Source organism: Capra hircus, chromosome 2 (assembly GCF_001704415.2).
Source record: "Capra hircus breed San Clemente chromosome 2, ASM170441v1, whole genome shotgun sequence".
NCBI classification, from domain to species: domain Eukaryota; kingdom Metazoa; phylum Chordata; class Mammalia; order Artiodactyla; family Bovidae; genus Capra; species Capra hircus.
Genome location: NC_030809.1, coordinates 113,624,149 through 113,640,040, shown reverse-complemented (window position 1 = coordinate 113,640,040; position 15,892 = coordinate 113,624,149). Strand labels below are relative to the sequence as shown.

The window sequence follows — 15,892 nt, the reverse complement described above, 5'->3', positions numbered from 1 at the left end:
CTGAAGCTTGCATTAAGAACCTGTGTCTTTTTAAGTGCTTCTTGCTTCTCCACTGTCCCCAAATCACTGTTCTCCAAAAATACACAAACGGTGACCTTCCTCTTTTTTATGATGACTATTTACCTTGGGTTTGTATCCTTCTGTGTCGGCTCCGTTATGCAGTCCGTGTGTATCCCACATGATAAATAGACTGAGGATTTGGATCATGAGGGAATGGACTCCTTTGTTAGAATATGGAAGCCCCCTCCAGAGGATGAACCCACTCCAGTGTTCTTGCCTAGAGAATCCCAGGGACGAGGGACCCTGCTGGGCTTCCGTCTGTGGGGTCGCACAGAGTCAGACACGACTGAAGCGACTTAGCAGCAGCAGCAGCAGCAAGCAAGAAGCATCCATATGGGAAAGGAAGTCTGTGCAGATTGATTCTGACATACATACCCATATTGATCTTTCCCTTGGGGGTTTCTTTCTTTCTTTCTTACTTTCTTACTGTCATGAACAAAAACCCCGTTCCTTTTCTGCTTTTCCTGTTTTTATAAGTTACATAATTGAAAAGACCACTGAATGTATTGGTTTCTTTTCCTAAAATTCTCTGTTTTAATGAGGCCAAAATCTTGCTTTATCAAGATTGTTTATCTTCTCCTCTTAATCATGCCTGTGGTACATTACACAATGCTCATCATTCTCTTTTTAAATTATGCATTTATCTGTTTTTCCTTCCCCATCCCTTACACCCCCCCCTTTTCAAAGTTGATTGTTCAAGGTTTAACATAATGCTTATCAGTACACTTAGTTACTTAATTTATATGTTTATAATCATTGTGCTTGCATTCTTTCCAGTTACTTTTCTATCTATAAAAAGTTGGTTAGGCAAGACTTCTTCCCAGAAATACAGACCCAGTTTTTTAAAGAACCATCATTATTTATTTCCAGGCAATCTAACATGTTTTTAAAATTTTGTATTAAACCCACACACTGATAGGAGACAGCTAAGATTGGGGACTAACCTTTGAAGGCCTCCTGTGTTCCAAGCACTTTAAATACATCAGCCTGTGAGGATATATTATTTGTGTTGTTAGTGATTAAACTGAGGTTCAGGAAGCTTAAATAGCTTTCCCAGAATCTTATAGCTAGTATGTGATTAAACTAGCATTTGAATTGGTACTTACTCCAAAATCTCTGCTTTTTCTATTGATCCCTTCTATTTCTACAGGAAGGTTAGATATTATAGGATCAAAATGTGCAAAGTATTAGCATTTTTGTCTTTTATTTTTAAATTCTCAGTTTAACTTTGGGTTTTTTATTTTTCAGATAATTAATATGTACAAAAGTTTCCTTTTTAAAGTGGGTTTTAGTATATCCACAATTTGCCACCATCAACGCTAGTTTCAAAACATTTTCATCACCTCAGAAAGAAGCTCTTTGCCCATTAATAGTCACTCCCCATTGCCTTCTCTGCCTAGGCCCAGGCAACCACTAATCTACTTTCTGTGTCTTTGAATTTGTCCATTGAGGATATTTCATATAAATTGAATCATACGAATGTAGCCTTTTGTCTGTGGCTTCTTTTATTTAGTATAATGTTTTTTAAGGTTCATCCATGTTGTAGCATGTATCACTACTTCATTTCTTTTTATGACTGAATTACTTTCCACTGTATGGATATAGCACTTATTGTCCATCTTTTTATGTTTTTAACCATCCTAGTGGATATAGAGGACTTCCCTAGTGGCTTAGACGGTAAAGCTTCTGCCTACAATGTGGGAGACCTGGGTTCAATCCCTGGGTCGGGAAGATCCCCTGGAGAAGGAAATGGCACCCCTCTCCAGTACTCTTGCTTAGAAAATCCCATGGATGGAGGAGACTGGTAGGCTATAGTCCATGGGGTCACAAAGAGTGACACAACTGAGTGACTTCACTTCACTTCAGTGGGTATAGAATGATGTCCCATTTTGGTTTTGATTTGTACATTTCTCTGATGATTAGTGATATGAAACATCTTTTCATATAAATGTTGGCCATTTGTATACCTTTGGGAGAAATGTCTGTTCAAATCCTTTGGCCATTTAAAATTGGGTTTCTTTTTATTACTGAGTGGTAAGTTTTCATTATTATTTAGTGGTGCTTTTTTATTCAAGTATATATTTGATATATAATATTGTATTGGTTTCAGGTATATGGCAAAGTAATTCAGTTATGTATTTTTTCAGATTATTTTCCATTGTAGTTTATTATAAGATACTGAATATAGTTCCTTGCATAAATGCTTGTTGCACAGCTGGGGGTGAGGTAGGGTGGGGTGTAGTAGTTCAAGCCACAGATTTACCTAGGGAATGAAAATCCACTATATTGTGATTTTTTTTTCTATCATAAGTGGTGCTGGAAATATTGCAGTGAACAAAATATTTTAAAAAATTCCTTGCCCCAATAAACAGTGGCTGACTTTATTTTTCTGGGCTCCAAAATCACTGCAGATGGTGATTGCAGCCATGAAATTAAAAGACGCTTGCTTACTCCTTGGAAGGAAAGCTATGACCAACCTAGACAGCATATTGAAAAGCAGAGACATTACTTTGTCAACAAAGGTCCATCTAGTTAAGGCTATGGTTTTTCCAGTGGTCATGTATGGATGTGAGAGTTGGACTATAAAGAAAGCTGAGCGCTGAAGAATTGATGCTTTTGAACTGTGGTGTTGGAGAAGACTCTTGAGAGTCCCTTGGACTGCAAGGAGATCCAACCAGTCCATCCTAAAGGAGATCAGTCCTGGGTGTTCATTGGAAGGTCTGATGTTGAAGCTGAAACTCCAATACTTCGGCTACATGATGCGAAGAGCTGACTCATTTGAAAAGACCCTGATGCTGGGAAAGATTGAGGGCAGGAGAAGAAGGGAACGACAGAGGATGAGATGGTTGGATGGCATCACCAACTCAATGGACATGGGTTTGGGTGGACTCCAGGAGTTGGTGATGGACAGGGAGGCCTGGCGTGCTGCAGTTCATGGGGTCGCAAAGAGTCGGACACGACTGAGCAACTGAACTGAACTGAATAAGTGAGTAAGTGGGTTTACCAGTGGGGCTTCCCACGTGGCACTGGTGGTAAAGAATCCGCCTGCCAATGCAGGAGACACAAGAGACACAGGTTCAATGCCTGCGTCGGGAAGATCACCTGGAGTAGGGAATGAAATAATGAGTGGAAGACAATAAACACTAAGAACATAATAAATGCTATGAAGAAAAATAAGTCAAAGTGAGGGAATAGAGTGACAGAAAACGGAAAAGGAGAGCTTTTTCTTTTTTTTAAGATGGTAGAAAATAACATTTAAGCAAAAATTTGAAGTTCTTTAAGATTTCAGCATTTGTATTCACTGTCTGGCATATGGCATAAAATGATAGAGTTTGCAGTCTTAAAAGGATCACTTAATCATTGAACTTTAGAGTTGTTGAAATCAACAGAATTCTTTCTTCTGATGAACTCTGATACAAAAATCCAACATGGCAGAATGAAGCAGCTCTGGTTGAAATGCAAAAGTGGAGAGTTTCAAACCTCCCTTTTGTTCTTCTTTTTCTCTTTCCACGGTTTCTCCTCCTAGCACCTTGAAAGTTCCTGTAGGGAACTCAGAACCATTTGAAAACTACTCAGCATTTTGCAGGTGCATAAACTAAAGCTAAGAGAACTTAAATACTACTTATAGTCCCTCAGCTAATCATTTTCAAAACACTTTCCACTTTGTTATCCATTCAGAAAATGTTTGAACGTTCACTTTATGCCAGTGCTGTGCTAGTAGAGTTCTGTAGATATATCAGGGAACAAAGACAAGTGCCTGACCTCACAAAGTTTTTATTATAGTGGGAAGAGATAACCCCCGCACCCCCCCCCCCCCCCGCCGCCCAATAGGCAGTTTATAACATAGGGTGGAGTGTGGTAATAACATCTATCTATATAGACGCTCGGGGAAAGCTCTACAGTAGCGTCTATTCTAAAAAATAAGTTAGAGTTAGACCATTTAAGAGGAGCTGCATTCATATATTCAAATGAAGAGAACACTAAAATGTGATCAGAGTCAGTATCAGGATGCTACAAATAATGAAGGCAGTCCCAACATGTAATAGTTAAACCCAGGGTAGTTTGTCTCCAGGTTTGGTTAATTCAGTGTTCCTGTGATAGTTTTAAGAACAAGGGTTTTTCTCATCTTTCCTTACATCCATTCTTTTGGTCAAAGTATATCTGTTAGAATTCTAGAGATAAAATCCAGACATAGTGTCCAGCAGAGACACTCTTCTTTACCCTTTTTAAGAGCTAAAGGAGCCTTTCAGAATCTTCTTGAAGCCTGTAGCAAGCTTCCTCTCATGCCCTGTTGACCAGAACTGGTTCACATGGCAACTCTCAGTCAAGTTGCCAGCTGGAGAATGGGATTACTATGATTTATTCAAAGTAATTAGGATTCATCCTTAAGTTTTCTACTATTTATTCATTGCAACATTTGTGTGTATGTGTGTGTACACAAATGTGTATATGTACAAATGCCACTTTTAATGCAGTGACTACAAAAATGAACAGAGTTTTCCAGACAGTGGTTCTGTGAGATCCTCATAGGGAACAAATTGTGGTAATATCCCTTTTACTCGATATGAATTCAGATTTCACAGAGTCCTCTTTACTGGGCTCATTTCTTATAATTTGAATCTAGATTCCAAAGTGAACTTCCAGGTATTGAGGCTTACTAGAATAAGAGAGACATAATTATGTCTTATAAAGAAACTGTTGACCATAGTAATTCTGTTCAGTTATTTTTACCCTGAATCTAAAACGTCTTTGATACTGCAGGGGTGTCAGAGCAAACATACTTTCTGAAATTCTGGTAAGTTTTTTCTCTTTTAGTTTTGAGCCTGGGAGATGTAAGCACTAATTTTTCTATTATTCTCACTCCTCTCATGTCAATGGGATAGGTAGTCAACATCTGCTTAGTTATCAGTTGGTCTGCAGAATTCTTGCAGACATTTTCATGTTTTCACTTAAAGTGCTTTTATTTTCAGAGTCCTTTAATTCAGTGCTTCTGAAAGTTTAGTGTGCATGTGAAATACCTGAGGATCTTACTAAAATGCAAATTCTGAGATTCTTCATTTCTAAAAAGCACCCAGGTGATGAGACCACACTCTGTGGAGCAGAGTTTAATTGTTGTCCTGCACAGTTCCGTCAAGTCAGACAAGAACATTGAAACCTGAAGTCAGTTACATGGGTAACAGATGGGGATCTCTTTTAGAAGAGGGATTAGATTTCCAAGACTAATAATTAGATTAGAAGTTTTTGGTATTACTTCTTTCTAGCTCTTTTTTTCCCTTTGACTTCCTTAATAACCTCACTCTAGTAACTTTATTCAAACAAAATTTTGAAGGGTTGGGAACTTTGAATGTTCTAGAGCTAATTATTTGATCTTGAATGAATATTGTTTATGGGGTATATGTTTGTTTCTTTTAGAACGCTGCAAATGAGCATTAATTTGCAGGGAGCATGTTTGGAAAATGGAAAAGAAAAATGTGATTTTCTTAAAGTCATTATTTGGGACTGTGAGCAGTTTTAATAAAAATGAGAGGAAACTTGCAAGGAAGAAGACTAGACACAAGCTCAGTGTTTATCAGTGCCCCCTGGATTTATGGTATATCTATACTTTGGAAAATTCTTTAAGAGATGGGAATACCAGACCACCTGACCTGCCTCCTGAGAAATCTGTATGAAGGTCAAGAAGCAACAGTTAGAACTGGGCATGGAACAACAGACTGGTTCCAAATAGGAAAAGGAGTACGTCAAGGCTGTATATTGTCACCCTGCTGATTTAACTTATATGCAGAGTACATCATGAGAAACGCTGGGCTGGAGGAAGCGCAAGCTGGAATCAAGATTGTCGGGAGAAATATCCATAACCTCAGATATGCAGATGACACCACCCTTATGGCAGAAAGTGAAGAAGAACTAAAGAACCTCTTGATGAAAGTGAAAGAGGAGAGTGAAAAAGTTGGCTTAAAGCTCAACATTCAGAAAACGAAGATCATGGCATCTGGTCCCATCACTTCATGGGAAATAGATGTGGAAACAGTGGCTGACTTTATTTTTCTGGGCTCCAAAATCACTGCAGATGATGACTGCAGCCATGAAGTTAAAAGACGCTTACTGCTTGGAAGGAAGGTTATGACCAACCTAGACAGCATATTAAAAAGCAGAAACATTACTTTGCCGACTAAGGTCCGTCTAGTCAAGGCTATGGTTTTTGCGGTGGTCATGTATGGATGTGAGAGTTGGACTATAAAGAAAGCTGAGCACCAAAGAAGTGATGCTTTTGAAGTGTAGTGTTGGAGAAGACTCTTGAGAGTCCCTTGGACTGCAAGGAGATCCAACCAGTCCATCCTAAAGGAGATCAGTCCTGGGTGTTCATTGGAAGGATTGATGTTGAAGCTGAAGCTCCAATACTTTGGCTACCTGATGCGAAGAGCTGACTCATTTGAAAAGACCCTGATGCTGGGAAAGATTGAGGGCAGGAGAAGAAGGGAACGACAGAGGATGAGATGGTTGGATGGCATCACTGATTCAATGGACATGGGTTTGGGTGGACTCCAGGAGTTGGTGATGGACAGGGAGGCCTGGCGTGCTGCAGTTCATGGGGTCGCAAAGAGTCGGACACGACTGAGCGACTGAACTGAACTGAACTTGGCTTTAGTGCTAAATTGTGGCATCTTTAAAGGATTTTTAGAAAATCAGAATTTGAATAGCTGGGCATAGTTGAATGGCTGGATGGACATGAAGTATAGAAAAGAATTAAAATTCATATTAAAGTATATCAGAGAAAAGTATTTCAGGAATTTAAGTTGCAAACATTTAGTTTTATGCAGAATATCAAATAGTACCACTGAGGTGGACTCAGCCACTATAAGAAGCTCCTTTCTTGTTTCCAGTATATAGAAACATCAGAGGATATAACCAGGAAAGATAGTATTTTTGATGATGTGGTAGTTTTAGAACATGGCAGGACTTGAAAGCAAGAAAAGGGGTTCTCAAGGTGTCAGAAACAAAGAGGAAACTCTTTTGATAGTAGAAAGTGAACTCAACAGTGTATGGCCCTCAGGGAAAATATCTCATATGGCTCAGAGGCCTTAGTATCCATATAGGAATAAGACTCAAGGCACACGCTACAGGTGCCAGAACCGCACACTCGTAAAACCTAGAAAGAGCTGTCCTTTCCACGCCAGACACTAGAAACCTGCACCCCCAGCTCCCACCCTTTTATAAAAGGGAAGAAACTTATCTCAGGAAACTAGAGACTGGGCCTCACTGTGTACATTACCAATAACCTAGTGCAGAAACTCTAAGCCTCCAAATGATCTAGAGACCCAAATCCTCCATAGGTCTTTCCCTAGAAGGAAAAAAACCCACAAAACTATGTCATAGATATATGTCAGCAACCCAGGGGTTTGATCACAGGTTCTCTTGGAACAAAACGGCTCCTGCCAAATGATCACACATCCAGGAATAACAGCACATACCCAGGAGCCACCTGTTCTGAGAGATTAGAAGATGGCATGTTAAAGGGAGTCTGGCAGAGTTACACACAAGAGACTAGCAGTAATTAGAACAGTCTGAAAGAAACCTTCAGTTACTCTTTTAAAAATATTGTAGGGAATGAGAATTCATTAAACAAGAATAAAATGTTACCAAAAAAGAACAGGTAGATTTCAGAGACAGGCAAATGTAATTTTTAGAAATAAAATTTGTATCTGGGAAGAGAAATACAAACCATGTAAATTAACCCAAGGAAAATCAAATTATAAAATCTGAAATTTCATGACTGGGTAAGAAGGTCACATTATAAAACCAAAAATAAATTAGAGACATAATCTTTTAGAAATCTAAAGCTAGCTTAATACTAAAGATCTCATTTTGCCAAAGACTCCACCATATCAAAACCTGCCAGTGAATTTCAAAGCATAACCCTTTAGCCTTAAAATTGATTGTCCCTGCTTAGTCCGCTTGCTGTAGAATCATTAGTAGGAAGAAAAGTACCACTAATGGCAGTTCTTTTTTCCATTTGTCACTCATAAAACTTTGGGGAAATCAGTGTGGCTCTGACTCCTTATCGATAATCTGCAGCTTTGTGCAATAATCTATTTATATAAATTTATAAAATGAATGTTGTGGAAGTCTTTACAGTTTAATCTTTACTGTTTCTTCTCCCCTCCTATAATTTGGTATTCTATGACAATATCATTATTATTTTGGTTACTATTAGATAGTTTTCTTTAGACATTTGCTAACATTTGTGTATGGAGATTACTATTCAGTCACTTTGACAGAATGTATTGTACTTGAAATTGTTTTTCTTGTAGTGGTCCTGAGTGCAACTTTGATTTTCCTTATTCCCTCATGCGCCATAGCTCACATTTTTGAGATGAGTTTGGGGTACGGTTTGCAGCAACAGAATAGATAGCTTTCTGCAAAAGGTAACTGGTCCCAATGGGGTTCAAACTTGTGATCTTGGCCTCATTATCACACTTTTGTAACCATCAGACTTAATAGATATATTATATGTATTTTAGTCTATAATCTTGAAATCAAGTCATATTTTTAATTACTCAAGGTTTATTTCAAATATGTAATTAAAAATTACTTTGGGGCATTTCTCACTTTTGTTTGATAGTAAAAGTAATAAAAGTAAAGCAGACAGCCAAAGAACCTAACTCACTTTTCATCTTCCCTGTGTTTTCTATGACAGGGAAAGTCACAAAAGTGAAGCTTGCAGGCAAAGACCTAACTCACTTTACGGAGAGTGCCACGGTACCTTTTTCTTTCAGTGAGGCTATAGCAGGTCTGATGTCAGTCACTTTAGAGACCTTTAGACCTCAGTGCTCATTTATTGCTAAAATGTACCAGCTCTGCTTCTGCATTATGAAGATCATCTGTCAACACTTTGAGATATTCTCCTTTGTTATTAAGCTTGTGATGCTCTACACTGTCAGGTTTTTTGCCAATTATAGTTAAGGTACAATAGTGTATTCACCAGATCAAAGTCTCACATTGGCGGTAGAGGAATGATTTGTAAGTCTTTATTCATCTGAATTGTACAATAGAACACCTGAGGAATGCAAATAATCCCTCTGAGGAATCTGCAGGAAAGGCTGTTAAAATGACAGGGTAAAACTATTGTTATTCTGAATTGATATTTTAGCCAAAGTCATTATTTCTTATCTTGTTGTCTCATAACTGTTCTAGTTTTATTAGCTATGTTGACCATATTTTTTAAACAAAATGTATATGATATTTTTGTTTTCTTTTGCATGGGCTTGTTTTATTTTCATTGAATCTATATTTGGTATGTTATTTTTCCTTTTTCTTTATTACATTTCTGATTTCTGATTTTGGCTTGCGGTTACTAAACCATCAATGACAAATTTTAAAATACAGTTTTGTTTGAATAGTGTAAGTCTATAAAATAAGATAGAATCTCATAATGTTCTTTCCTTCATAATTTTGGATAAGAAAACAACTGGTTTGGATTTCTTCTTTTAAAGGACATATATTTGATTCCAAAATACATCTTAGGGATTGGTCCATTATTTCTAGGATATGACCAAAAGGGGAAAAAAAATATTACAAAGATAAAAAATCACTGATAGGTTTTTTTTTTTTGGCCACCCCATGCAGCATGTGGGATCTTAGTTCCCCAGCCAGGGATTGAACTTGTGCCCCTTGCAATGAAAGCATGGAATCTTAACCACTGGACCACCAGGGAGTTCCCCATTGATAAATATTAAATAAATAAATTATAGGTTAGCCTCATATAGCATACATGTATAAACTATTGTGTGAATTTTTCATTCCTTTATCCCATTCTGCTCAGTAGTCCATGTTCTTAATTTTCTGATAACTGTGATCCCTGCTGTTTTGTTTGATGGTGAGTGTTAGGGTTTAGTTCTTGGTGTTTCTTATCCACTGTAGTGACATTTTACATTGTCTTTTTTTAAGGATTTCTGCCTCAATTTTCTACCATGATAGTTAATTAAAGCCTTGGTCTAAATATGGGGAGACAAGTATAAGTGATATACATTGAACTGTGAAATCTATACCCGTTTCCATACCAAGCTCTAATCCCAGAATCATAGGCATATCTGCTGTGATTAACTGAGAATAAAAAATATCAATAGTAATTGCTGTTAATATTTGTTTATGATATACCAAGCTTTACTTTTCTAGGTTCTTTACCTACAGTATAATGTGTACTCTAATAAGGAAACTGAAGTTTAGAAAGGTTTAGAAACCTGCCCAAGAGTAAAAAGCTAGCATAGTGGTAGGTTCAGAACCTAGTTAATATACTCACTACGCTTATTTTATTTATGCTCTAACTGCCACTTTGCTAAATTGCTCCATGCTTACAAAATTCTGTAAAGCAATTATCCTTCAATAAAAAAATATATTAAAAATAAAAATAATTCCATGCTTGGGAAGAAATCACTCAATAATGATTTAGAATTTGAAATGATTCTGAAAAGAATCAATAATGTCTTTTCAGGTAATACTTGATATCAATTTCCTAACTGATTTGACTTTCCAAACCCTTTTCTATTAAAGGAATTTATTTCCTCTGTAGTTCTGTTATTCATGATCCTACAAAAGTGAGATTCGTAAGAACAATGTATACACAATCAACTAGGTTTGTAAACCTGTGTATTTGGACTTTTTGAGGGGGATTAGCAAAACTCTCAAAACCAGTAACAACTGTAAGGTCTTGTTAGTCCAAGATGGAATTGAACCAGGCATATAGATATCTGGGGGGAACAAATTAATTATTTGTCAAAGCTCCTCAAAATTAGCTGATACTTTTAGGTGTGATTCCTATAAATCCAGAACTTTGTGTTTTTTGCTTTTTAAAAATTTTATTTTGTAAAGGAAGATAATAAATTATAACTGAGATTCTCAAGGTCACAGGTGTTAATACTGAAAGAATTTAGTGTAACTGCAAAAAGTTTTAAAATATTTGTACGATAGTTCCTATAGATAATATGTTAAAGTAAAACCAGATTACAGTAAAATATTATGGCGTATACCTGAAGCAGTTGCTGCCTGTTAATGCCTTGACCTTGGAAAGCTATACACAAAAAGATGGCATCATAAAACCGTGCAATTCTTATGAATATGTATGTGCTACTTGATAATAATGAATGTGGTACAGTCATGCATGCACTACAAGATAATGTTGTGCCCTTTTTTCTCTACAGGTTGATAAAAATTAAAGAGTGGGTGGACAAGTATGACCCAGGTGCCTTGGTCATCCCTTTTAGTGGGGCCTTGGAGCTCAGGTTGCAAGAATTGAGTGCTGAGGAGAGACAGAAGTATCTGGAAGCGAACATGACACAAAGGTTAATTAGCATTCATTTTCCCTACACTTTATTATCAACTATTTCCTTGCAGTAATTTAATTGCTTGCGCTGATAGAATAATAAATGACAGAGTAATTACCATTATAAAGAGGGAATCTTCTCCTTTCTTTACCATGAGACAGAGTGAAAAGATTTATTTTAAATTAAGTTTTTAACTGTCATCTGTCATCTCCGTACAGTGTTTTAATTATAACATAGGTATTAGTTATGTATATTTTTGAGAAGGAATGATCGCCAAAACTCTTTCGTCATGTTCAGTGGGGGCGGGGAAAGAGTGAATCAGTTGCCTTAAATTTTCTCTGAGTAACAGTAATATATTGTTTAAACATTGGATTTCAATCAAATAATTTTGCTTTCATGACCGACGTCTAGGAAATAATTGATATTGGAGGAAAATAACTATAGAATAGGTAGATCAAATTTTTCTTTTTCTATAGTAAACAATTCAAAATGATATATTCAGACTAATATAATTAAAACTAATTTTTGAAGAGATTTTTTTAGGAATAGTTATATGCTTTCTGACCTCTTCAAGTGTATTATTAAAAAAAATGGTCATTTACTAATCTCTCTAACATTTTCTGCTTGAAATGAATATTTTAAGTTCGTACTGATCTCTGGCACAATCTACTTATATGTTGAGTGAATTTGTTTCATTTTATTTCAGCGCTTTGCCAAAGATCATTAAGGCTGGGTTTGCAGCACTCCAACTAGAATACTTTTTCACTGCAGGCCCAGATGAAGTGCGTGCATGGACCATCAGGGTAAGATTCATACTTATTCATCAGCTATATCCAGTTCCACACCATTGAATTCAGATTGATATCACTGACTTTGAAGTTTGTCATGGTGGCGGTTAGCTAGTCATTACAGATGAGGTTTTTGTCCAGGATAACTTTAATTATTTGTGAGCTGCTGAACAGTGAAAGTGGAGCGGCATTGATTGAGGCAGGTAACAATTGATTCTGCCTATTACATAGTCTGAATTTCTTCATCCTGTAGAATCTGTCTACCCTCCTCCTGTGGTCAGAGATAAGACGCACCAGTATTGTGCTTGCTTAATCTGTGTGACTGGGTTTGTCTGCAGTGAAATTGATGTTGCTTTTCATTTTGTATTCGCTAAGTTTGTTTGGGTTGCGGGTGGTTCTTTCCTCCTTTGCTTTGCTCGGATTACATTTTCAGCAATAAAAGCAATATGACATCATTATGCTCTTCATAGATACACAGTTGGGCTCAAAGAGCTAAACTCAATGTGTAATAATTCATGCCTTTTAAAGTTTGAATTTATAGAAATAGTGTTTATTTTTACAGTGTTTTATATTCAGTCTTCTTTAATAATGTGATGCGTATTTTTAAAATATTAATATATAACTGATTGCCACCAGAAAGAATGACTAATTTATTCCCAAAGGACAATAGAAACAGACCTGTAATGGCTGGCTTTTAAATGAAAATACGTTGTGATACGGTAGTTACTGTTGAAAAATATTTTGAAACAGATGTAATCCAAAATCGTGTTACAGAATCTAAAAATAACATCTGAACTTTCAGAAATATTCAGTGTCTTATTCATTCTTTTATTATGAATTTTAGGGCTGCTTTCATTCCTGTTTTCACTGGCTATAATAATTTATTATTACATTTATTTTGATTTAAGATGGATAGGAACATGAAGTCAGTTCAGCATAATGTTAAAGGCGTCGTGTGAATGTGAGACTCACTTTTCTTTGATCTCTTTTCTTTGTTTAAAAAAAAAATGTTTGATTGACTTATAACTAAGGTCCTTTTATATCGACATACAAATTATGTCAAAGCAATTTGGGTTGGTAAACAAATTGCTAGGGTTTATTTTTACTGTATATTTTAAAGCCTTAAAACTTCCAAACTTAAGTATGTGCAAAAGGAAAGATAACACGTTCTGGGCTTGAAAATGTGAAAGCTGGTTTATCTTAAGACTGATTGTAAGTATCCATGATTTAATGTGCTAGGATATTTAGTCAGGTAAGCATCAGTGAGTAGCCATATTAACCCAATACATCTTTTATTGTAAAAACTGTGCTTTATAGTGTCAGACTCCTTATCACTTTAACATGCTTTATTAAGCAGCCTTTAGGTCACCATTATTTCTCAAATTTCTTTCCATGGTTGTGTGTGTCTGGAATGTATGTCCTTGTAGTTTAACATATGGGGTAATTATAAGACATTTCTCTTCCTATATCAACTTGAATTTTCTCTCATGGTGGTTAGAGGCAGGGTTTATTATGTAAAGTGTTCAAAATTTTATGAGGATTTAAAAATTATTTGCTGAACATAGATTGTATGATTTGTTGGAAATATCTTAAAAATGTCCCTTTATATATTGATTTTTATATGTTCTTTAGATGAGCTGAAATTTTCAAGGCTTTTTATCTTTTTAAAACCTTTGATAATTCAGCTTGAAAGCTACTTTTTAAATCCTTATTTTTTTTTTCCACCGTGAAGAATAGAAAATCGAAATGAAACCTACACCAAACCAGGCCACTGCATCTAAATCGATAAATCTGTGGATGACTGTTAGGAAAAACAAAGCTACGCTTCTTTAACATCTACTGATTTGTCTGTGCTAAATCTGCTACACAGATAGTGCCCTATATTGAAAATGTTCTAATTGTATATCAGACATCTTAACTGTTACTAAACTAAGTTTAAGTCGAACCCAACTGCAGATAAAAGAAAAGAAACTCAACGCTTTCAATCAGTCATCTTAAATGCAATTAGTTTTCCCTGGTCTTCCTTTTCAAAGAAAGGGACGAAGGCTCCTCAAGCTGCAGGAAAGATTCACACAGATTTTGAAAAAGGATTCATTATGGCTGAAGTAATGAAATACGAAGATTTTAAAGAGGAAGGTTCTGAAAATGCAGTCAAGGTAAGGAATTATTTTCTAGTTTCATACTTAATAATTTTTGCTAATATGAAGATACTCATGATTCAAATGAATGATAACGATCTTTTAAATTGTGTCAGCATTAGTGTTAACTATCAACTGTATGTACTATCAACTGAGCCGTAGATATTCACATGCTTTTAGGCAGTTTTTTAAATGTATAAATTGTTAGTAATTTTGTGGTGTTTTTCTAAAAGTGAAAAAGAAATTTTAAAGCTGGCTTTAAGTAGTTATCAATAATTTCAAAGAGTTTGTTCACTGATGACCAGTGAAAACTTGCACTTGTTATACTTGAATATCTGAAATAAAAGTAGTATTATATGCATATGGGTTAATTCAAGGGAAACAATGTAAATTTAGTCAAATAAAACCTGTTTTTGCTGAACTTCATGGTTGTACTTTTTTAAAAAAAGATCTCTGAGAGCTTAATTTGCTTTCTCAACACTAGAGGGCAGGTCCAAAATTGTGCTTTATTTTAGCTAATAAGTATAATTTAGTTTGCATCCACTAATAGTGAAGCTGTGTTATACAGACGTAATGAATGATTTCTTTTAATGTAAACTGTTACAGACTTGATTTTGTTTGGCTTTATTAGGTTTACTTAGCAAAATCCAGTAGGTGTGTCAGCTCTAACCAACAGACAGATCAGGGAGGTAAACTGACATTGCAAGCAGGTGTCTTTACCTTTAATCTGTTATTTGGAGACTAGTACAGAAAATGGTTTTAAAAAATTTTTAGGGAAGTCTTGTATATTTCCTAATTTTAAAGAACTCCAAAAAAGTTTGTTTCAAATTTATTCTCATTGGTATCATTGGAGAGATCATACGGAACAGCAGGACTGTAACAGAATTGTTGAAACCCCAGGAAGAGAACGGGGAAATCTTGGTGTAGTTGGTTCAGTGTGGAATGAGAGCCATTTTGCTTTTTTAAAAGGCGTGAAAGAAGTTACAGTTTATAACTAAACAAAGTCATTAACTTCTTAATGTTGTCATCTGTGGTGATAGTTAGATATGCAAGTTCAGTGTATTAAGATTGAACTTTGTCAAGAATACTAATTAGACTTGAAAAATCTCAGATTATTTTTCAACATGTTATGTCATGCTGGCATATATATTTTTCATAGACTAAAGGTTAAAATAAGGAAATTTTCCTATTACTAGAATTCAGAAATCAGACACTTCTTTTTTATATTCTCATAGGATAAGCCTATTTTACCAACTCTTAATAGATGTCTATGTTGTAATTTATAAACTTGAAAGTTACATAAATTGTGAATACTTCCTTTAACAATACAGAAATTTTATAATATACCTTAAAAAAAAAAAATGTTGCCTGCTTGTAGAAATGCTTAACACTAACTAGGAGGTTTTATGAAATAAACTGGAAAAGGTTGACCTCTGGCTTTTCAGCTTAGAATACCATTAAGTATTTTTTGCTGTTTTTTTTTTAATTTCCAAACCTAACATTTCAAAATTTGAACTCCAGATTAAATAAAGCATTTATGAATTTCTTTTATTCAACAAATACTTGCATATTATCACATAAGTTTTAG

At 35.6% G+C, this 15,892-nt stretch overlaps 1 protein-coding gene across 1 annotated transcript in view; it reads left to right on the top strand.

The window, feature by feature from the left end:
* Window positions 1–15,892, top strand: part of OLA1 (Obg like ATPase 1) — a 165,714-nt gene that overhangs the window by 147,564 nt on the left and 2,258 nt on the right. The window contains exons 8-10 of the mRNA XM_018064821.1: window positions 11,256–11,396; window positions 12,085–12,181; window positions 14,200–14,322. Coding sequence (XP_017920310.1) covers window positions 11,256–11,396; window positions 12,085–12,181; window positions 14,200–14,322 — 361 coding nt within the window. The remainder of the gene's footprint in view (window positions 1–11,255; window positions 11,397–12,084; window positions 12,182–14,199; window positions 14,323–15,892) is intronic.